General features: G+C 43.3%; 1 protein-coding gene across 7 annotated transcripts in view; it reads left to right on the forward strand.

The window, feature by feature from the left end:
- Nucleotides 1-24,642, forward strand: part of LOC143776520 (teneurin-2-like) — a 3,926,626-nt gene that overhangs the window by 2,366,434 nt on the left and 1,535,550 nt on the right. For all 7 annotated transcript variants that reach the window (XM_077265978.1, XM_077265979.1, XM_077265980.1 and 4 more), the window contains one exon: nt 5,383-5,484. In XM_077265978.1, coding sequence (XP_077122093.1) covers nt 5,383-5,484 — 102 coding nt within the window. The remainder of the gene's footprint in view (nt 1-5,382; nt 5,485-24,642) is intronic.

Genomic DNA, 24,642 nt, shown 5'->3' on the forward strand with positions numbered 1-24,642 from the left:
GACTTTTCAATGCAAAATTGACAGGAATTGAGATGAGACGCCATGTTGCATTTGGAGAGCCCCTGATGGGCCTAAACATTGAAACCCCCCCCACAAGTGACACCATTTTGGAAATTAGACTCCCTAAGAACTCATCTAGATGTGTGGTGAGCACTTTGACCTATTAAGTGATTCACAGAAGTTTATAATGCAGAGCTGTAAAAATAAAAAATCATATTTTTTCACAAAAATGATTTTTCGCCCCCAATTTTTTATTTTCCCAAGGGTAAGAGAAGAAATTGGACCCCAAGAGTTGTTGTACAATTTGTCCTGAGTATGCTGATACCCCATATGTGGTGGTAAACCACTGTTTGGGCACAAGGGAGAGCTCGGAAGGGAAGAAGAGCCGTTTGACTTTTCAATGCAAAATTGACAGGAATTGAGATGGGACGCCATGTTGCGATTGGAGAACCACTGATGTGCCTAAACATTGAAACCTCCCACAAGTAACACTATTTTGGAAAGTAGACCCCCTAAGGAACTTATCTAGATGTGTGGTGAGCACTTTGACCCAGCAAGTGCTTTGAAGAAGTATATAATACAGAGCCGTACAAATAAAAAATCATATTTTTTCACAAAAATTATCTTTTCGCCCCCAATTTTTTATTTTCCCAAGGGTAAGAGAAGAAATTGAATGGCAAAATTTGTTGTAAAATTTGTTCTGAGTATTCTGATACCCCATATGTGGGAGTAAACCACTGTTTAGGTGCATGGCAGAGCTCGGAAGGGAAGGAGGGCCATTTGACTTTTCAATGCAAAATTGACAGGAATTGAGATGGGACGCCATGTTGCGTTTGGAGAGCTACTGATGTGCCTAAACATTGAAACCCCCCACACGTGACACCATTTTTGAAGGTAGACCCCCTATGGAACTTATCTAGATGTGTGATGAGCACTTTGAGCCACCAAGTGCTTCACAGAAGTTTATAATGCAGAGCCGTAAAAATAATAAATCATATTTTTTCACAAAAATGATTTTTTGCCCCCAATTTTTTATTTTCCCAAGGGTAAGAGGAGAAATTGGACATCAAAAGTTGTTGTCCAATTTGTCCTGAGTATTCTGATACCCCATATGTGGGAGGGAACCACCCTTTGTGCTCATGGCAGAGATCAGAAGGGAAGGCGCGCCATTTGGAATGCAAACTTAGATGAATTGGTCTGCACGCCTCACATGGCGTTTGCATAGCCCCTAATGTACCTAAACAGCAGAAACCCCCCACAAGTGACCCCATATTGGAAACTTGACCCCCCAAGGAACTTATATAGATGTGTTGTGAGAATTTTGAACCCCCAAGTGTTTCACTACAATTTATAACGCAGAGCCGTGAAAATAAAAAATCTTTTTTTATCCTCAAAAATTATTTTTAGCCCCCAGTTTTGTATTTTTCCAAGGGTAACAGTTGAAATTGAACCACAAAAGTTGTTGTCCTATTTGTCCTGAGTACACTGATACCTATATGTGGGGGGAACCACCGTTTGGGCCCATGGCAGAGCTCATAAGGGAAGGAGCGCCATTTGGAATGCAGACTTAGATGGATTGGTCTGCAGGCATCACGTTGCATTTGCAGAGCCCCTGATGTAACTAAACAGTAGAAACTCCCCACAAGTGACCCCATATTGGAAACTTGACCCCCCAAGGAACTTATCTAGATGTGTTGTGAGAACTTTGAACCCCCAAGTGTTTCACTATGGTTTATAACACAGAGTGGTGAAAATAAAAAATTCTTTTTTTTTCCACAAAAATTATTTTTTAGCCCCCAGTTTTGTATTTTCCCAAGGGTAACAGGAGAAATTGGACCCCAGAAGTTGTTGTCCAATGTGTCCTGAGTACGCTGATACCCAATATGTTGGGGTAAACCCCTGTTTGTGCGTATGGGAGAGCTCGGAAAGGAAGGAGCACTGTTTTAGTTTTTCAACGCAGAATTGGCTGGAATTGAGATTGGACGCCATGTCGCGTTTGGAGAGCCCCTGATGTGCCTAAACAGTGGAACCCCCCAATTATAACTGAAACCCTAATCCAAACACACCCCTAACCCTAATGTCAATGGTAACCTTAACCACACCTCTAACCCCGACACACCCCTAACCCTAATCCCAACCCTATTCCCAACAGTAAATGTAATCCAAACCCTAACTTTAGCCCCAACCATAACCCTAACCCTAGCCCCAACCCTAACCCTAACCCTAGCCCTACCCTTAACCCTATCCCTAACCCTATCCCTTACCCTAGCCCTTACCCTAGCCCTAATCCTAGCCATAACCCTAGCCCTAACCCTAGCCCTAACCCTAGCCCCAACCCTAGCCCTACCTCTAACCCTATCCCTAACCCTAGCCCTAACCCTAACCCTTACCCTAGCCCTAATCCTATCCCTAACCCTAGCCCTAACCTTAGCCCTGACCCTAGCCCTAACCCTAGCGGGAAAATGGAAATAAACACATTTTTAAAATTTTTTAATTTTTCCCTAACTAAGGGGGTGATGAAGGGGGGTTTGATTTACTATTTATAGCAGGTTTTTTAGTGGATTGTTATGATTGGCAGCCATCACTCACTAAAAGACGCTTTTTATTGCAAAAAATATTTTTTGCGTTACCACATTTTGAGAGCTATAATTTTTCCATATTTTGGTCCACAAGAGTCTTGTGAGGTCTTGTTTTTTGCGGGATGAGTTGATGTTTTTATTGGTAACATTTTCGGGCACGTGAGATTTTTTAATCGCATTTTATTCCGATTTTTGTGAGGCAGAATGACCAAAAAACAGCTATTCATGAATTTCTTATGAGGGGGGGCGTTTATAACCGTTCTGCATTTGGTAAAGTGGATAAAGCAATTTTATTCTTCGGGTCAGTATGATTACAGCGATACCTGATTTATATTTTTTTTATGTTTTGGCACTTTTATACGATAACTATTTTATAGAAAAAATAATTATTTTTGCATCGCTTTATTCTGAGGACTATAACTTTTTTATTTTTTCGCTGATTATGCTGTATTGCAGCTCGTTTTTTGCAGGACAAGATGACATTTTTAGCGGTACCATGGTTATTTATATCTGTCTTTTTGATCGCGTGTTATTCCACTTTTTGTTCGGTGGTATGATAATAAAGTGTTGTTATTTGCCTTGTTTTTTTTTTTTACGGTGTTCACTGAAAAGGTTAACTAGCTGGACAGTTTTATGGGTCGGGTCGTTACGGACGCAGCAATACTAAATATGTATATTTTTATTGTTTTTTTTTTTTTATTTAGATACAGGAATGTATTTATTGGAACAATATATATTTTTTATCATTTATTTAGGAATTATTTTTTTTCACACATGTAATTTTTTATTTTTTTTTTACTTTGCCTCAGGGTTGACATCACAGTAAAGTGACAGATTGCTGATCTGACACTTTGCTGTGCACTGTGTCAGATCAGCGATCTGACATGCACAGCAGGGAGGCTTCCCGGCAGGCGCTGGTTAGCCACCTCCCTGCAGGACCCGGATGCAGCCTTGTGGCCATTTTGGATCCGGGCCTGCAGGGAGGAGGAGGTAAGAGACCCTCGCAGCATCGCGATCACATCGCGTTGCTCCGAGGCTCCAGGGAAGCATGCAGGGAGCCGCCTCCCTGCGCAATGCTTCCCTATACCGCCGGAACACTGCGATCATGTTTGGTCGCAGTGTGCCAGGTGTTAATGTGCCGGGGCGGTCCGTGACCGCTCCTGACACATAGTGCCGGATGTCAGCTGCAATAGTCATCTGACACCCGGCCGCGATCGGCCGCGCTCCCCCCGTGAGCGTGGCTGATCGCTCTGGATGTACTATTCCGTCCTTGGGAAGTAGGGCCCACCTCTCATGGATGGAATAGTACGTCCAATGGTAGAAAGGGGTTAATACAAGGTTTATAGCAGTCCCTCTTTCTAAGTTTTGGCAGTTCTTCCATTATCCACATATGCTTTGTGATTTTCAGAGTCTCTCCATAAATTAAACAGGATGTGTCTGACCATGTCACACACACCACATGCCCAGATAAGGTAAAATATTAAAATTACATTTACTGGTGACTACCGGTGGGTGCATTTTCATTTCCCTCTTTGTCGTCTACCGTAGTCATAGGCGACAAGGAAATCCGGTAAGAGATGGACTTGCTATTAAGGCGTGTTTTTTTTCTCTATTTCATTTTGCCTTATTTACAACTCATTATACAAGAAAGAATGTTTCCTAACATTTTTTTCTGTAATATCCATTTTAACTTCGATTTTGTATGTTTTATCATCAGTCAATAAAAGTGGAGTGTTACTCTGACCACATTGATCCCAGCAGCAACTTGGGAGTCAGAGATGCATCCAGGTTTCTTCCCCATGCTGTTCCCATTCAATTTGAACACGGTTTCCATCCACTTCAGCAATTTCCCTGCTCTCCTGTTAGGGTCTTCCCTGAAAAATGCTCGAGTTTCCTATTGACTTCCAGCATACTCGTTAGTTGAGTTGAGCCTATCCATTCTGCTTGATTCCAGTACTGAGCATTTTAGTGCTCGAACATCAATAGTAATTACACTTTTTTCCTAAATCAGCAGTTCAAGGAAATATAAGAATCTTTTGCAATATTATTAAAGATGTTTTTTCCCCTCTTATCAATTTATTTTTCCATGCACTGATCATTCACTTTCAAAAGTAGTTCAAATCTGTCCAAAGTTCTTTCATCACTTCGAGATCAAATTATACATGGCGACCATAAAAGTCTATGGGAACAAAATCAGAGTACACAAGTAGAAGCTGCTGAGACTTTTAAAGACTGGAGCATGAGAGGGGGAAACTGCTAAAAATGCAGGACAGAAATACAGTTATTCCTAGTGCACCGACATAAAACAGCTTATCCTGTAAAGTCACCAGAAGGAGCATCTACATGTTAGGCTGGGGTCACACTTGCGAGTGTAATGCGAGAAACTTGCACGAGTCTCTCGCATCAATACCCGGCACTGCCGCCAGCACTCGGGACTAGAGCGTTCAGCTGCATGTATTTTTATGCAGCCGCATGCTCCGGTCCCGAGTGCCGGCGGCAGTACCGGGTATTGATGCGAGAGACTCATGCGAGTTTCTCACATTCCAAACGCAAGTGTGACCCCGGCCTTATGAAGTTGCTTACAGTTACTTACACAATACAGCTAGGATGTTTTCCAATTTTTTTTAAATTCTTTCTAGAATCAGTGTAGATAGGCTTTGGTTATCGATTGGCAAGGCCCATTTCCAACTTTATATAGCCTATTCATGTTTGCAAACATGCATATAATTTTCATTTGATGTTTCAACCCATATCAATAGAAAACTTAGTAACCTTACTAATCTTCATATGTTTTTCTTTTAAGATTCTGTTCAAGATTGCCCCAGAAATTGTGATGGAAATGGTGAATGTGTTTCAGGAGTCTGCCATTGCTTTCCAGGATTCCATGGAGCAGACTGCGCAAAAGGTACTATTACATTATATATGGATATGTTTTTCTTTATCAAAATAGATTAAAAGTGGAAATTTTCTAGATTTACAAGGTTACATGTCAGGGATCTTCCTTTTATGAAACAATATGTTCTCCAATTCAAAGGGAATCTGCCACCAGGTTTTTTGCTACTACATCTGAGAGCAGCATGATGTAAAGGCAGACACCTTGGTGGAATATGTTGTGTACACTGGGGGTGGGGAGTTGGAGAGATATCTTATGATGACAGGAACAGCGCAAACTCAGTCACCTGATCGACCACTCAGAGGACAGATAAAGCTTGCAGCCGGAATAACGCCAGGGAGCATACTTTAGAAGTTTAAAGCTTTGTTATTTTATGATTGGAGAATAATTTCTAATAACTGTAATTTGCAAAACCATTTATTTCCACCTTTTCTGCTTGGTAAAATGTATTCTCTATGGTGGCACAACACCTCTAAATGGGAAGAGGATGCAGAACCATGGTTTAAGAATAGATCTCTCACTATCTGAACTGTAGTAGTGTGCTGGGTGGTGGTGAAGATAGAAAAACTTGAGTCAGGAACACAAACTTAAAAGTTAAGATTCTGTGTGTAAAAATGCTCTGTGTTGTAAAGGAAAAGTTTGTGAAGTTATGCACCCGCTATCTATTACCTAGTTCCCACAAAGTTACTGCTAAGTAAAAGACTATTTTTGAGTGGTGGTCACCTTGATTGAACTGTTCAATATCGAATCCTGGCCAACCAAAGTTATCCATAACATGCAACCTTTAAGGACAGGGCACCCCCATAAACAAAGTTCACACACCCAGCCAGGTGTAAGAAACGAGTACCTCTTCCATGGTTACTGCTCCGCGCCAAGTTGCAAACATGCCGAATGTGGAAGTGTTATAGTTTTATTTCTCTTTGTATTAGTTTAGCTATGAACTGTTTCTTAGTCTAAACCTGTACAAAACTTGTGACTATATACCTGGTGAAGTGGAGATTGAGGGTTTTATTTACGATAAATTAAAAGTTAACTATATATTTTGCTAAGAATGTCTTTTCTATTGCTTTTGCAAACATTTCTCAGATAGAAAACCTGTAATATCTGCGGTAGAATAATCACTCGGAGTACACATTGAAGACATAGAAAGAAATAAAATTTAAGAAGGGTATAACAGGTGCTAAAAAAAACACTAAAATTATTTTAAAAATATTTATACCTTACCAATCCACTGGCACTCCAAATTCACCTTTCAGGGGGGCCACTCTAATCTCTGTACATGCTGTATGGTTCAGCCAGAAATGTCTTTAGATTTATCCCGGTGATGATTGCATCATCTTGCCAGGCAAGAATTTCATCACCTGTGCAATACTAAGGAAATCCTGAATACATGACCTATTGGTGGCTATTGAGGACCAGAGTTGGGGAACATTGGTCTAGACAAAGCAAGTAGAACAGAGACCTGCTCTATTCTTCCTGATTAATCCAGACTAAGGCTTCAAAACAGCAGAAAACCATCAATTTGTCTAAGTAATCTTGCATATAGTTTTTGAAGGAACTGTAGGAGGGAGGAGAGTTGTTACAATCATCTTGGATAAATGACCACAAATCTATTGATGTAGGCTTCCGCAAATTCATCTCTCTCTTCATATAATCCCATACAGACTCTATACTGAAGTCAAGGATTTGAAGGGTCCATAGCATCACTTACAGGACCTCTTGTTCTTCTTTATGCTGGAGATAGTTCTTACATTGGTGATATATTTAGGAATGGTTGCTGTTCCAGAATAAATTTGTAGCCAATGACATACCTCGATGATGGTGTAGCATGTTGCGGAAGTGTAGCTATGTTTTCAGCAAGGATGGGAGGAGGGGGATGCAAAATGCATCTATGTGAGCCCCTAACCAGGTAACCATATTTACAACTATGGTGGCACACTCTAATCTCGGATATAGGGGTACCTCAATAGATAACCATTCTGTTACTGAAAATATTTATCTATACAATATCTATCTTGTACACCACATTTAGCCAATTATCAGGTCGTGCAATATTATCTCCAATGTAAAGGCTAAGACTAAAATAGGCTTGTACTCAGGAGCAATCAGGTAGAAATAGCCTGTAACTCAGGCTTATTATTGCTCCTTGTCACTGCCTGATAAGAAATAAGTAATTGGTGAACAGATCAATCCTAAGCAGGAATGTATGTTTAAAGTTGAGGTATAAAATTATTTACTTCGGGACATGATAGCAGCCGAGTGCGGGGGTGCCAGTGAGACACGCAGGAACCTCGACTCGTGTTTCTCTGCCTTCAGCCTCATCAGTCACTAAAAACTATCTTCGGCAAAAAGAGAACAAGGCGTTCTGGAAGTGATGATATACACTATGTTCCAAATTATTATGCAAATGACATTTTTCTCTGATTTTCCTAAATGGTTGGTGCAAATGACAATCAGTCTAGTAAAAGTCATCACCCGATAGAGTATACATCGAATTCTATTGAAGAAACCTCCCAATGATAACAGTATAATCTCTAAAATGAATAAAAACTCAAAATGCACTGTTCCAAATTATTAGGCACAGTAGAATTTCTAAACATTTGATATGTTTTAAAGAACTGAAAATACTCATTTGAAGAATTTGCAGCATTAGGAGGTCACATTCACTGAGCAAAAAAAGCTATTTAGCTCCAAAACATCCTAACAGGCCAAGTTACATGTTAACATAGGACCCCTTCTTTGATATCACCCTCACAATTCTTGCATCCATTGAACTTGTGAGTTTTTGGAGAGTTTCTGCTTGTATTTCTTTGCATGAAGTCAGAATAGCCTCCCAGAGCTGCTGTTTTGATGTGAACTGCCTCCCACCCTCATAGATCTTTTGCTTGATGATAATCCAAAGGTTCTCAATAGGGTTGAGGTCAGGGGAAGATGGTGGCCACACCATGAGTTTATCTCCCTTTATGCCCATAGCAGCCTATGACTCAAATGTATTCTTTGCAGCATGACAGCATGACATGGTGCATTGTCATGCATGAAGATGCTTCTGCTCCTGAAGGCATGTTTCTGCTTTTTATACCATGGAAGAAAGTTGTCAGTCAGAAACTCTATAAACTTTGCAGAGGTCATTTTCACACCTTCAGGAACCTTAAAGGGCCCTACCAGCTGTTCTGGACCAAAACATGACTCCTCAATCTCCTTGCTGATATCGCAGCCTTGTTGGGACATGGTGGCCATCCACCAACCATCCACTATTCCTTCCATCTGGACCATCCAGGGTTGCTCAACACTCATCAATAAACAAGACTGCTTGAAAAATAGTCTTCATGTATGTCTGGGCCCACTGCAACCATTTCTGCTTGTGATCACTGTTTAGGGGTGGCCAAATAGTAGGTTTATGCACCAAAGCAAGCCTTTGAAGGATCCTACACCTTGAGGTTTGAGGGACTCCAGAGGCACCAGCAACTTCAAATAACTTTTTGCTGCTTTGTAATGGTATTTTGGCAGCTGCTCTCTTAATTCAATGGATTTGTCTGGCAGAAACCTTCCTCAATATGCCTTTATCTGCATGAACTCTGTTTCAGTCATAAATCTCTTCATAGTATGATGATCACTCCTAAGTTTTCGTAAAATATCTAATGTTTTCATACCTTGTCCAAGGTATTGCACTATTTAACACTTTTCAGCAGCAGAGAGATCCTTTTTATTTCCCATATTGCTTGAAACCTGTGGCCTGCTTAATAATGTGGAACATCATTTTTAAGTAGTTTTCCTTTAATTAGAATCACCTGGAAAACTAATTATCACATGTATTTAAGATTTCAGTGATCCATTGAGCCCTGAGACAGACACAATTCCATTCATGAGTTTATTTGAAAAACAAAACAATTAAATCTTTATGACACTTAAATCCAATTTGCATAATAATTTGGAACACAGTGTAGTCGAACAAAGTCCTGTCTCAACATCATTGAGCCAGTGTGAGATTATAAAAAGAGACAGAAGAATTAACACGAGCTTACATGAATTGAATATCTATAGTTAGTTTAAAAAAATCCCTGCTGTTGAGTTCCTTCAAAAATTATGTGCAAATATACCTAGAAGAATTGATAATGCATTGAAGGAAAAGGGTGATCACTAGTGTTGAGCATTCCGATGCTGCAAGTATCGGGTATCGGCCGATACTTGCTGTATCGGAATTTCCGATACCGAGATCCGATATTTTTGTGATATCGGGTATCGGTATCGAAACAACATTAATGTAAAAATGTGTAAAAGAAAGAATTAAAATAAAAAATATCGCTATACTCACCTGTCCGACGCAGCCTGGACCTCAGCGAAGGAACCGGCAGCGTTGTTTGTTTAAAATTTGCGCTTTTACTTGGTTACGTGAATTCCCGGCTTGTGATTGGTCAGGGCGGCCATGTTGCCGGGACGCGGACCAATCACAGTAAGCCGTGACGAAATTACGTCACGGCTTGCTGTGATTGGTCCGCGTCCCGGCAACATGGCCGCCATTAACCAATCACAAGCCGTGACGTCACGGGAGGCTGGACTTGCGCACTTTTTTAAAAAGCGCGCGTGTCCAGCCTCCAGTGACGTCCCGGCTTATGATTGGTCACGGCGCCATGTTGCCGGGACGCGGACCAATCACAGTAAGCCGTGACGAAATTACGTCACGGCTTGCTGTGATTGGTCCGCGTCCCGGCAACATGGACGCCATTAACCAATCACAAGCCGTGACGTCACGGGAGGCTGGACTTGCGCACTTTTTTAAAAAGCGCGCGTGTCCAGCCTCCAGTGACGTCCCGGCTTATGATTGGTCACGGCGCCATGTTGCCGGGACGCGGACCAATCACAGTAAGCCGTGACGTAATTTCATCACGGCTTGCTGTGATTGGTCCGCGTCCCGGCAACATGGCCGCCCTGACCAATCACAAGCCGGGAATTCACGTAACCAAGTAAAAGCGCGAATTTTAAACAAACAACGCTGCCGCTTCCCTCGCTGAAGTCCCGGCTGCGTCGGACAGGTGAGTATAGCGATATTTTTTATTTTAATTCTTTCTTTTACACATTTATATGGTTCCCAGGGCCTGAAGGAGAGTTTCCTCTCCTTCAGACCCTGGGAACCATCAGGGATACCGTCCGATACATGAGTCCCATTGACTTGTATTGGTATCGGGTATCGGTATCGGATTGGATCCGATATTTTGCCGGTATCGGCCGATACTTTCCGATACCGATACTTTCAAGTATCGGACGGTATCGCTCAACACTAGTGATCACACAAAATATTCATTTGATTTAGATTGTTTTTTCTGTTAATTTATTTTGCACTTTGTTAATTGATAAAAACTTACTTTGCAGCACTTTTCTACACCTGCCTTAAAGAGTTGCACATTATTGTATTTTATCAGATAAATTACGATAGCTTCTTTCCGCACTTAGCAGCTACTTCTTCCTCTCACCCTTGTCTCTTAAACTTGTCCTTCACTCAAAATAGCTCAAATCTGTCTTGCTCTTACAAGATGGATTGCAGGGTCCCTGTGTGTCATGTGCACAGCCCTTTGTACTCCATTGAGAGGGGAGTGGGGAGGAGGAGTGAAATAAGGGAGAGGAAAAAGGCAGTTGCTATCATAAAAAGTTTGTAGTGAACTTTCTAAGTCTTTCACCCCTCTGCAGAGCTGTACAATTTCATCCTCTTATTGCTTGTCTCAGTATGCTATAAAAGGTGTGGTGCAGTGACCCCTGTTACAGGTAGGGGGTGCTGTATGGTCTCCCCATAATATGCATGGAGGCGTATTGAGGCCATATGAATTCATGGCAGTCACAGGCATAACTGTGGTGATAACACAAAGTCTGGCGTTACTGTGAATGGCTGGTATGTGTGTCCCAGAGGAAGACACTCTGCACTGTCAGACTGAAGTAAGGATGTTCTGGAACCTGTAGTCCTACAATAAATTGTGTTGCTTGACAAGGGAGACTAACAGGGCTAGTTATGAGAGATGAGAGGGTCAAACTAGCCACACACACACCTCCCACCTATGGGAGTGTGTTATGGTCTGGTGATTAAGGAGCGACATGCGACTGGCTCTGAGCAGGTGGTAACTATACCGACCACAGTTCCTGATCTTAACACAGACACTAGCAGTAGCCGTGGGTTGTTCCTGTCACTCCCTGGACACCTCGTCACAGCCGGAGATCTAGCTACCCCTAAAGGTAGAAGCAGGAAAGCTATCATGCCTCAGAGAAAATCCCCAAAGGATAGGACAGCCCCCCACAAATAATGACTGTGAGAGGAGAAGGAAATGATATACGTAGTATGAAACAAGATTTAGCAAAGGAGGCCACTACTAGCTAGAAAGAATTAGTACAGGACAGAACACTGTGCGGTCAGTAATAAAAACTAGAAAAAGTCCACCGCAGAGAAATGCAAAAATCTCCACACCTGACTAAAGGTGTGGAGGGAAAACTCTGCTGCCCAGAGCTTCCAGCTTAGCTGACTAGATACATACTGATAAGCTGGACAAATGAGCAAAACATAGAAAGTGCTAAACAACAAAGTCCACAACAAGTGAACTGCAAAAAGACAAGCAAGGACTTAGATTTGCTGAAATGGTCAGAGTGACAGGGAAATCCTCAGAGAGCCATGACTCCAAGCTCAACAATTGACAACTGGCATTGAATTAAGGAAAAGGCCAGACTAATATAGCAGAGCCAGAAAGACGATCAGTGAAAACAGCTGCTGATGCTAAATCCAAGAAGCAGCCATACCACTCAAAACCACAGGAGGGAGCCCAAGACCAGAACTCACAAAAATGCTACTTATAACCACCGGAGGGAGCCCAAGAGCGGAATTCACAACAGGAGTGGTTACAAGTATGTAATATGACCAGGGTGTGGGTCACATGGTTGAGAGTGTTTGGACCTCAATGGTCTGTGCTGTAGGTCCTGGAAAGGCCTATGTGTTGGGAGTGCCATCTCCCTGAATAGCACGTGGTGGGGCTTTGGACCTGGTGGCCTGGGTGTTGGACGAGCGTCCTGAATATCACCCGGACTGGCCACATGTGTGTATAGAGCCTGGGATGGCCCTACGCTGAGAAAGATGCCATCCTGTTGAGGACCTTGGACTGACGAGGAGTCAGCCTGTGGAGCAGGAGCTCCTGGAAGGTAACCCTGGACAAGGGTATGGTAATATGCCTAAAATAAGTTTATCTGCTACATGAACAGACTGGGAGTCATGACATGTTTGTGGATGGATTGAAATGAACTTTACGTTATGTGTTTTATGATGGTTAATAAACCTAAGAGACTGATTTATATGAGGAAACCGTGCCTGAGTGCTTGAATCCCGTGCCAAGCGAGTGTCCCCCAAGACACGTAGTAGGCGAAACGCTATTAAGGATTGAGTGAGAGTTGGTTATAACCAAGTGTTCTCAAATAAATTTTTTAAGAACTGAGTAAGGCTATGTGTGCATGTTGAGTATTTGCTTCCAGAAATTTCTGCAAGATTTCTGCGTCTCTTGGCAGGAAGAACGCTGCGGAAAAAATGTGCGTTTTTGCCGCCTTTTTGGGGGCGTTTTTGCATGCCTTTTTGTACATCAATGAATGCTTTTTTGAGCATTTTAATATAAGATATAAATAGAGATATAAAACAAATTTGCGATGTAATTTCAACACCACCTTTTTCATGCTGATACAGTAGTAGAGCTTTGTATCAGCCCACCACCCTCATTACTAAGCTGATAAGTACACACAAACACACACACACAAACACACGCATTGTCACCTGCCTATGTAGAAGCCTTAACAGAATGAACATATTTAGGCTGTAACCAGACAGCAGCTGTTAATTTTAAAGAAAAAAAAAAGAAAAAAAAATTGCTTGGGCTCCCACATAATTTTAACCCCTTTACCCCCAAGGGTTGTTTGCACGTTAATGACCAGGCCAATTTTTACAATTCTGACCAATGTCCCTTTATGAGGTTATAACACGAACGCTTCAACGGATCCCGGTGATTCTGACAATGTTTTCTCGTGACATATTGTACTTAATTATAGTGGTAACATTTCTTTGATATTACCTGCGTTTATTTGTGAAAAAAATGGAAATTTGGCAAAAATTTTGAAAATTTCGCAATTTTCCAACTTTGAATTTTTATACAATTAAATCACAGAGATATGTCACACAAAATAATTAATAAGTAACATTTCCTACATATCTACTTTACATCAGCACAATTTTGGAACCAAAATTTTTTTTTCTTAGGGAGTTATAAGGGTTAAAAGTTGACCAGCAATTTATCATTTTTACAACACCATTTTTTTTTAGGGACCACATCTCATTTGAAGTCATTTTGAGGGGTCTATATGATGGAAAATACCCAAGTGTGACACCATTCTAAAAACTGCACCCCTCAAGGTGCTCAAAACCACATTTAAGAAGTTTATTAACCCTTCAGGTGTTTCACAGGAATTTTTGGAATGTTTAAATAAAAATGAACATTTAACTTTTGTTCACAAAAAATTATTTCAGCTCCAATTTGTTTTATTTTACAAAGGGTAACAGGAGAAAATGGACCCCAAAAGTTGTTGTACAGTTTGTCCCGAGTACGCTGATACTCAATATGTGGGGGTAAACCACCGTTTGGGCGCATGGCAGAGCTCGGAAGGAAAGGAGCACCATTTGACTTTTCAATGCAAAATTGACTGGAAATGAGATGGGACGCCATGTTGCATTTGGAGAGCCCCTGATGTGCGTAAACATTGAAACCCCCCACAAGTGACACCATTTTGGAAAGTAGACCCCCTAAGGAACTTATCTAGATGTGTGGTGAGCACTTTGACCCACCAAGTGCTTCACAGAAGTTTATAATGCAGAGCCGTAAAAATAAAAAATCATATTTTTTCACAAAAATGATTTTTTCGCCCCCAATTTTTTAATTTCCCAAGGGTAAGAGAAGAAATTGGACCCCAAAAGTTGTAGTCAAATTTGTCCTGGGTACGCTGATACCTCAAATGTGGGGGTAAACCACTATTTGGGCGCATGGCAGAGCTCGGAAAGGAAGGAGCATCATTTGACTTTTCAATGCAAAATTGACTGGAATTGAGATGGGACGCCATATTGCGTTTGGAGAGCCACTGATGAGCCTAAACATTGAAACCCCCACAAGTGACACCATTTTGGAAAGTAGACCCCCTAAGGAACTCATCTACATGTGCTGTGAGAGCTTTGAACCCCCAACTGTTTCACTACAGTTTATAACGCAGAGCCGTGAAAATACAAATTCTTTTTTTCCCTACAAAAATTATTTTTTAGACCCCAGTTTTGTATTTTCCCAAGGGTAACAGGAGGAATTGGACCTCAAAAGTTGTTGTCCAATTTGTCCTGAGTACACTGATACCCAATATGTTGGGGGGAACTACCGTTTGGGCACATGGGAGAGCTCGGATGGGAAGGAGCGCCATTTGGAATGCAGACCTAGATGGAATGGTCTGCAGGCGTCACGTTGCATTTGCAGAGCCCCTAATGTACGTAAACCATAGAAACCCCCCACAAGTGACCCCATATTGGAAATTAGACCCCCCAAGGAACTTATATAGATGTGTTGTGAGAGCTTTGAACCCCCAAGTGTTTCACTACAGTTTATAACGCAGAGCCGTGAAAATAAAAAATATTTTTTTTTTGCACAAAAATTATTTTTTAGCCCCCAGTTTTGTATTTTCCCAAGAGTATCAGGAGAAATTGGACCCCAATAGTTGTTGTCCAATGTGTCCTGAGTACGCTGATACCCCATATGTTGGGGTAAACCCGTTTGTGCGCACGGGAGAGCTCGGAAGGGAAGGAGCACTGTTTTACTTTTTCAACGCAAAATTGGCTGGAATTGAGATCGGATGCAATGTCGCATTTGGAGAGCCCCTGATGTGCCTAAACAGTGGAAACCCCCCAATTATTACTGAAACCCTAATCCAAACACACCCCTAACCCTAATCTCAACTGTAACCCTAACCACGCCCCTAACCTTGACACACCCCTAACCCTAATCCCAACCCTATTCCCAACTGTAAATGTAATCCTAACCCTAACTTTAGCCCCAACCCTAACTTTAGCCCCAACCCTAACTTTAACCCCAACCCTAACTCTAACTGTATCCCTAACCCTAGCCCCAACCCTAACCCTAGCACTAACCCTAGCTCTAACCCTAGCCCTAACCCTAGCCCTAGCCCTAGCCCTAACCCTAACCCTAATGGGAAAATGGAAATAAATACATTTTAATTTTTTAATTTTTTGTACCTAAGGGGGTGATGAAGGGGGGGTTGATTTACTATTTACAGCGGGTTTTCTAGCGGATTTTTATGATTGGCAGCCGTCACACACTAAAAGACGCTTTTTATTGCAAAAAATGTTTTTTGCGTTACCACATTTTGAGTGCTATAATTTTTCCATATTTTGGTCCACAGAGTCATGTAAAGTATTGTTTTTTGCGGGACGAGTTGATATTTTTATTGGTAACATTTTCGTGCACTTGATAGTTTTTGATCGCTTTTTATTCCGATTTTTGTGAGGCAGAATGACCAAAAACCAGCTATTCATGAATTTCTTTTTGGGGGGCGCTTATACCGTTCCGCGTTTGGTAAAATGGATAAAGAAATTTTATTCTTCGGGTCACTATGATTACAGGGATACCTCATTTATATCATTTTTTAATGTTTTGTCGCTTTTATATGATAAAAACTATTTTATAGAAAAAATAATTATTTTTGCATCGCTTTATTCTGAGGACAATAACTTTTTTATATTTTCGCTGATGATGCTGTTTTGTGGCTTGTTTTTTGCAGGACAGGATGACGTTTTCAGCGGTACCATGGTTATTTATATCCGTCTTTTTGATCGCATGTTATTCCACTTTTTGTTCGGTGGTATGATAATAAAGCGTTTTTTGCCTCGGTTTTTTTTTTTTTTTTTTTTACAGTGTTCACTGAAGGGGTTAACCAGTGGGACAGTTTTATAGGTCGGGTCGTTACGGACGTGGCGATACTAAATATGTGTACTTTTATTGTTTTTTTATTTTTATTTAGCTAAAGGAATGCATTTATTGGAACAATATTTTTTCATTATTATTATTTATTTAGGAATTTTTTTTTTTTTACATTTTTACTTTGCCCCAGGGGGGACATCACAGTAAAGTGACAGATCGCCGATCTTACACTTTGCTGTGCACTGTGTCAGATCGGCGATCACACAGCACAGCAGGGAGGCTTCCCGGCGCCTGCTCTGAGCAGGCGCTGTGAAGCCACCTCCCTGCAGGACCCGGATGCAGCCCTGCGGCCATTTTGGATCCAAGGCTTGCAGGGAGGAGACGCTCCGTACAAGGTGAGCACATCGCCTTGTACCGATCGCCTCAGGGAAGCACGCAGGGAGCCCCGTCCCTGCGCGATGCTTCCCTGTACCGCCGGAACCCTGCGATCATGTTTGATCGCAGTGTGCTGGGGGTTAATGTGCCGGGGGCGGGCCGTGACCACTCCTGGCACATAGTGCCGGATGTCAGCTGCGATAGTCAGCTGACACCCGGCCCTGATCGGCCGCGCTCCCCCCGAGAGCACGGCCGATCGCGCTGGACGTACTATTCTGTCCTTGGTAAGTAGGGCCCACCCCACATGGACGGAATAGTGTGTCCAAAGACGGAAAGGGGTTAATAAACAGCAGAGGGAAAACAGACATGCTGAGGGCTGATGTTAATATTCCAGGAAGGAGCCAATAGCCATAAAGATTTCCAGACTTTTAATATCAGCTCACAGCTGTTTGCATAGACATTTCTGGCTAATTTACAGGGGGACCCCAGAAAAAATTGACATAGATTTTATAGGGGAAACCTATCTAGCAAAGGCTAGGCAGATTGCTGCTGTCTGATATTCATATCCTAGGAAGGGGCCATGGATTTTGGCCCCTCTCACACTAAAAAAATCAGCTCTCAGCCACCCCAGAAAAGGCGCATCTATAAGATGTGCCAAATCTGGCACTTGCCCCGTAGCAGTGGCAATTGGGGTTCATATTTGTGGGGTTGATGTCACTTTTGTATTGTCAGGTGACATTACAAGCTCACAGGTTAGTAATGGAGAGGAATCTATAAGACACCTATAAATTACTAACCCCATAGTGATAGTGTATAAGAACCCAAAATAAAGTCCTTTATTTGAATTAATAAGGACTCCTTTTACCCCTTCATGACCAGAGCTTTTTTGATTTTGCGGTTTAATTTTTATCTCCTCTCCTACCCAGAGGCTTAACTTTTTTTATTTTCTGTCAATATGGCCATGTGAGGGCTTATTTTTTGTGGGATGAGTTGTACTTTTGAATGACAGCATTACTTTTACAATGTCGTGTACTAGAAAATGGGAAAAAATTCCATTCCAAGTGCGGTGAAATTGCAAAAAAAGTGCAATCCCACACCTGTTTTTTGTTTATCTTTTTGCTAGGTTCACTAAATGCTAAAACTTACCAGCCAGTATGATTCTTCAGGTCATTACGAGTTCATAGACACCAAACATATCTAGGTTCTTTTTTATCTAAGTGGTGAAAAAAAATTCCAAACTTTGTTAAAAAAAAAATCTCGGGTTGGGTCATGTCTTATTTTTTGCATGCTGAGCTGACATTTTTAATTATACCATTTTGGTGCAGATACATTCTTTTGATCACCTGTTATTGCATTTTAATGCAGTGTCGTGGCGATCAAAAAAACCTTAATTCTGGCGATTTGACTTATTTTTTATCGGTACGTTATTTTGTGGTCAGGTTAATCCATTTTTTATTGATAGATCGGGCAATTCTGAATGCAGCGATATCAAATATGTGTAGGTTTTTTTTTAATTATTTTATTTTGAATGGAGCAAAAGGGGAGTGATTTAAACTTGTATATACTGACTTCTCTTAAATACAGCCGGCGATACACTGACAGGAATTAATCACGCCCGCACTGTATCACTGAGCTGCCGTGAGAGTTCTTCAAAGTTCATCAGCTCCAGTGATCTCACTTACGGCACCACTGCTGCATGGGAAAGTTCTCATGCAGTGGTGCCATAAGTGAGAGCACCAAAGCTGATGAACTCTGGTGAACTGTCATGGCAGCTCAGTAATACACTACGGGAGTGATTACCTCCTGTCAGTGTATCGCCGTTGGCAGGGTAGAGCGGTCGCAAGATGTGACTGTTCTTCACTAGTGAGTATATGTTGTTTTTTTTAATTTTACATTATTTCTAGGAGACATGGGCATCGGGGATTTGGCGTTAAGGTGAGTGTAATGTTTTTTATATTTTTATTTGACTGTGTATGCAATTTAACATTTTTTTTAACTGTAAGCACAGGCACCCATCAGCAGCACCTGCTGTCACTGTTATCAGTGACAGCAGACGTAGCCTGATGGAAGCAGTAGTCTCATCGGCCCATGCCTGCAGGTCACAGTCACAGCTGCGGGGTCATGCTGACATGTCCCAGCATGACCCACATGTCCCAACTCTGCCCGACAGTCTGCGGTAGCGTTACCGCTGGTCACAGTCACAGCCGCGGGATCATGCTGACATCAGACAGTATTATCCCGCAGCGCTGTGACCGACAGTATCGGTAGAAGCGTTACAACGGGTGACAGTCACAGCTGCAGGGTCCTACTGACATCTGTCAGCATGATCCTACAGCGCTCTGACCGGCAGTCTTATTGGCGGTAGCGTTACCGCAGATAAAACCCACCTCACCGGTGTTTCCCACACTGTCACACAGATGACAGCATGGAAAACACAATAGCTGGTAAAACACAATACAAAAACTCACCAAATCTGCAGCAAATTCACAAACATTTTTAGACCTGCGATTTTGCAGCTGTTTCATTACGTAACTAATTTCATTTATTTAATAACATATATAGGACCATTATTTTGGGCAGGATAAGAGCATAGATTAATGGACTTCAATGTAGTAGAATGTTAGCAAATATTTAATATTATGATTGCTACACTTTGTTTTTTAAACCAAAAAAGAGTTAGTGATTTATGGAAACGGATTTGAATATGGCTCCATCTTTGTCTGTTTTTTAACTTTAGTTATTGCTTATGTAACACCCTTTTAGGGCTACCACGGTACACTGGGTGTTATGGGGGGTCTCACCTCTCCAGGGCGCAGTGCCTCCACCTGAATCTTGATTGGAGCTCTCTCTCCGGGACTGCAGAAGGACTATTATCTTCTACCAGGGGCTGACTCGGGAAGCCCCTGCCACACTCAGTACACACTCACAGGGATCAGGAGTAAAACAGTTTAACAGGTTTATTGCTATGCAGCATAAATGAGATGAATTTAAAAGAATAACATGCAATACAAGTAACTGTGCTCTGTCAAAGTCATATACACGTCACACTCTAATTCTACTTCAACCCTGCAAGTATAACGTAGCAGTTTTTTTTTTTGTTTCTTCTGGTTTAACTCAGTCCAAACTTTGGGGCCCAGTTGCCGCGGATGTTGGCACACAAATTAGAACAGTTGGTGCACTTAGATTAATATTAATGGCAATAGTCTGGGCTGTAATGTACTCACTGTAAATAGAGCTGGTAGGACCACAAGTCTCAGAAGGGCACTCACTGCGCTTCTCCAATGGTCGGATGGTTCTCTGGATGCCAGCTGGGGGCGGCCGGATTCAGTCCTTTATACGGTGGGAGTGCCGGCAGAACTCTCCAAGTTCTTGATGCAACTTACTCCAGAGGGTAAAACAAAGCCGCGCTCTCTCCAGAAGTGCGGGTATATCCGAGGGGACAGCAACCCTGCAGCGTGGTGAGATGCAAATCCACCGTGCTCAGTCTCTCCAAGCAAGATGCCCCGCTCTTTTCTTTCTCTGAATTCTTGCTTTCACTTTCTGCCCAGCTCCTCCCTCCAAGTCCCTCCTCATCCAATCCAGGCTGTATCATCTGACTGAAACAAGGGTCCCTGGGAATTGAAGTCCACTGCAGCTCAGAAGAAAACCTGATAATGTCTGTAGGTCCCTGTTTAACAGCAGCTGCAAAGCTCTTCTTAGTGTCTGTAAGTCCCAGTATACCAGTAGCTGCCCTGACAGTTCCCAGTGCAGGTGTTACATTTTCCCCCTGGTGAGCCATTGAAAGTGTCCCAGCACGACATGAGGACTCAGCCAGCACCTGAAACATGAATGGGGGTTAAAGCATCCTGACTAACACCAAATTTACATGCACACAAACCACTTCCTGGACACATGGGAGATACTGGGAAATAAACCCAAACAGAATTTGAATTAAAGTGTATCAGCCTGAGGACCTCAGTGGTATGTCCCATTCTATCATAGGTCAGCATCATGGGTGGCCTAGTGTCCCGTTTGGGACAAGTGTGTACTGAGGGGGGCCCCTCCTCAGCCCCCGATTCTTGTCTGTCAAGAACGGGCTCCTCCAGGTGGATCTCTTCATTTAATAAATGTCCCTCTTCTGAACTCTCCCCCAATGGTGGGCAAAGCGCACTCGCCTCCTGACAAATGTCCCTTTTTTGTGCTTCCACTTCAGGAGTCTGGTTTTCAGGGCCCCCGCCTATGGGGCATGGGTCCTCAGTCCACTTGTAGCTCCATTGACCGTCGGGTCCGCATTCATCCCCAGACTCGCTGTCACTTCCTCCTGAAGCAACTCCAGGCTGGGGTGGTTGTTGACACCTACGACTTCTCCTATTGCATGGAAGGGTTTTATGACCTCCTTGGGTTGGCAATGGCGGTAAAGGGATGTTTTTTCCCACATGCAACACATGTCGGGCTTCCCCCTTCTCGGGCTTCACTCTGTAGGCCGGGACACCAGGCAGCTTCTCCATCACCACATAAGGGTCAGGACACCACCGATCAGCAAGCTTGTGCTTCCCAGGAAGACCTAGAAGTTGGATAAGGACTCTATTGCCAGGCAGTAAAACTTGTTCCCGAACTCTACAGTCATAGCGAGTCTTATTGCGCTTCCCTGATCGACCAGAGGCCTGCTCTGCCAATCTGTAAACTTTTTTTTTTTCAAATCTTCTTTTAGCTGGGACACATGTTTTAAGTAGGTGTTCCCATTAGAACTGTCAAAGGTTGTGGGTTCCCTTGGGGGTGATACGGGGTGGGTCTGGATTTCTTGATCCCACAGATGGCGCATAGCTCCTTGATTAGTCTACTTTCAAAATCTCTTCCTTGATCGGTATGGATGCGGGCAGGCAGCCCTTAATGCACAAAGAACTTCTCCCATAGTGTTTTTGCTACAGTAGTTGCCCTTTGATCTTAGGTGGGGTGGGCTTGGGCATATCAGGTGAAATGGTCAGTGACCACTAACACATTACTGACATTGCTTTCATCAGGCTCGATGGAGAGCAAATCAATGCACACTAGCTCAAGTGGGCCATCACTGGTAATGTTCACAAGAGGGGCTGATCTCAAAGGCAATATTTTTCTCAACACACACCGGGAGCATGATTTGCAGTATTCTTCAATATCCGCTTCCATCCGAGGCCAGTAAAATCGGTCAGCCACAAGACTCATGGTCTTTTCGATGCCAAGATGTCCATGGTCATCATGCAGGGACTTCATGACCATCCTCCAAAATCGGGTGGGTAACACCAGCTGTCGGCGGACTCCTCCCTTCTGGCACTTTGCCTCCCGGTATAGTAGTCCATTTCTTACTACCAGAGACTCTAGCTGCCGAGTCAGCAGGACAGATTCCTCTGTTCGTAATGCATTCTTTTCGGGCCTCCAGCCCCTCTTAACCCACCATCGGACTACCCCCACTGATCGATCCTCCTGCTGTGCCTTTCGGACTTGATTACGAGTCAGTTGAGGGAGAAAGTCTGGGGTTACATTACAACCCTTCTGGTTTCCTACTCTCTACTCTACCGAGGTCATCATTCTCTATTCCTGAAACCAGGTTTTGCTTCTCGGCTACCTCCGCAGCACTTTGTAATCGCTGTATTGTCTTAGCCTGAGCACTTAACAGTTGTGTAATCTGCTCCCCTTGTTTCTCGATGAATTTCAACAGTTCTATCTCTCTACAGTCGGCTGCTGGCTTCAAGGCAACAGTAGTCACCCGAGAAAATGTCTTCTCTCTTGCGGCCAAAATAACCTCCTCCTTCCGAACTTCCTTAAGCAACTCATGAAAAGAACAAGGAATCTTCTCTCTATCACAAGACCTCATCCGCTGGGCAATTGGATCATGAGTGAGAGCTTCTCTGAGTACTTGTTCCAGACGACACTGATCAACTTCTTTAGGGCTGACGCCTCCTTTAGATACTATTCTATGAACCAGTTCATCTAGTCGGTATAGATAGTCGGACATCTTCTCATCTGGCTGTTGGTAGGTGGTACGGAGTTTATAGAGTAGATCAGTAGCATCTTCAGGGGATCCAAAAGCATCTTCTAAAGCACTCATATAATCTTGCTAAGTTGCCAGAGGCTTGCTCCGCCAAGCAGCCTGCACCACCTCCACAGCAGTACCCTTCAAGCTCTCTACTATTCTCTGCTTCTTTACAGCATCAGTGCACTGCCACTCTTCTAGGCACTGTAAAGTGACATCCCTCCAAGTACAGTATCATATCCTTCTTCTCCAGCAGGGGTGGGGAGGGCACCCGAGAAAGTTCTTAGACGACGGTAGTTCCCTTCTGGCTGCATCTTGACAAACTGACTAACTTTTCCATAGCTGTCATAAGCACATCAGCAGGGGCCGCTGTCTCTTCAGGACGGAATCTAGGTGGAGTAGAGGGTGGATATATACTAGTCTTTCTAGGCTGAGTGGTTGATTCCTGTTGCTGGGTCTCAACTTTGGACTCAGTAGGCCAAGTGATCTGCCATTGTCGACCATACTCTGAAGACACTGCTACCATGGATGGGAAGTATTCTTTCCTCAAGATCTGCCTGGTTGAAATCAGAGCTCTGGTTAACTGTCCCCCCTTTTCCTTCCAGCGGTCGACCACTTTAGGGTAGGCAAGTTCAGTGAGTCGGTTAACTATTTTCAGTATCTCTTCATCAGACGCATCACAGAGCTCACCACTCACTGCAAAGCTTTGTTAAGCAGGAACATCCATCGCTTCACACCACAAATACACTTCTTGTTCTGTTAAAGTCTCCATAGTAAATACTCATGTGTTAGTTCTGTATCTCAGCAGTGCCTCCACTGTAACACCCCTTTAGGGCTACCACGGTACACTGGGTGTTATGGGGGGTCTCACCTCTACAGGTCGCAGTGCCTCCACCTGAATCTTGATTGGAGCTCTCTCTCTGGGACTGCCGAAGGACTATTATCTTCTGCCAGGGGCTGACTCGGGAAGCCCCTGCCACACTCAGTACACACTCACAGGGATCAGGAGTAAAACAGTTTAACAGGTTTATTGCTATGCAGCATAAATGAGATGGATTTAAAAGAATAACATGCAATACAAGTAACTGTGCTCTGTCAAAGTCATATACACGTCACACTCTAATTCTAATTCAACCCTGCAAGTACATAGCTCCCAACCGTCCTTCATTGTGCGGGACTGTCCTGGTTTTCAGCCTTTGCCCCGCTGTCCAGCACGGGACGCTCTGATCCTGCAGACAGCAGGAGATTAGAAGCAGCCAAAACACGCCCCCTTGTGTTAAGCCATGCCCCGGGCCCTTACCCTTCCGTATGGCTGCCTGCTTTCTGCGCACAGGACCTGTGATAAGGTCACAGGAGGGGATGAGTCAGTGGTCACATGATCGGGACCTCCGTGGATTGCAGGACTCGGCTGCCTGTGCTGGTTGCCAACTTGCCACATGGTGCTGCAGGAGGTAAGTAATGCCTTGTGTGGGGTCAGGAGGTGTACAGTGTGGATGTAGCAGAGCCATGTGTGTACGAGGTGTATGGAGCGGAGCCATGTGTGTGCGAGGTGTATGGAGCAGAGCTGTGTGTGTATGAGGTGTATGGAGCGGAGCCGTGTGTGTATGAGGTGTATGGAGCAGAGCCGTGTGTATGAGGTGTATGGAGCGGAGCCGTGTGTGTGTGCGAGGTGTATGGAGCGGAGTCGTGTGTGTATGAGGTTTATGGAGTGGAGCCATGTGTGTATGAGGTGTATGGAGCGGAGCCGTGTGTGTATGAGGTGTATGGAGCGGAGTCGTGTGTATGAGGTGTATGGAGCGGAGACGTGTGTGTGCGCGAGGTGCATGG

The sequence above is a fragment of the Ranitomeya variabilis genome, chromosome 5, assembly GCF_051348905.1.
Source record: "Ranitomeya variabilis isolate aRanVar5 chromosome 5, aRanVar5.hap1, whole genome shotgun sequence".
In the NCBI taxonomy this organism is placed as follows: domain Eukaryota; kingdom Metazoa; phylum Chordata; class Amphibia; order Anura; family Dendrobatidae; genus Ranitomeya; species Ranitomeya variabilis.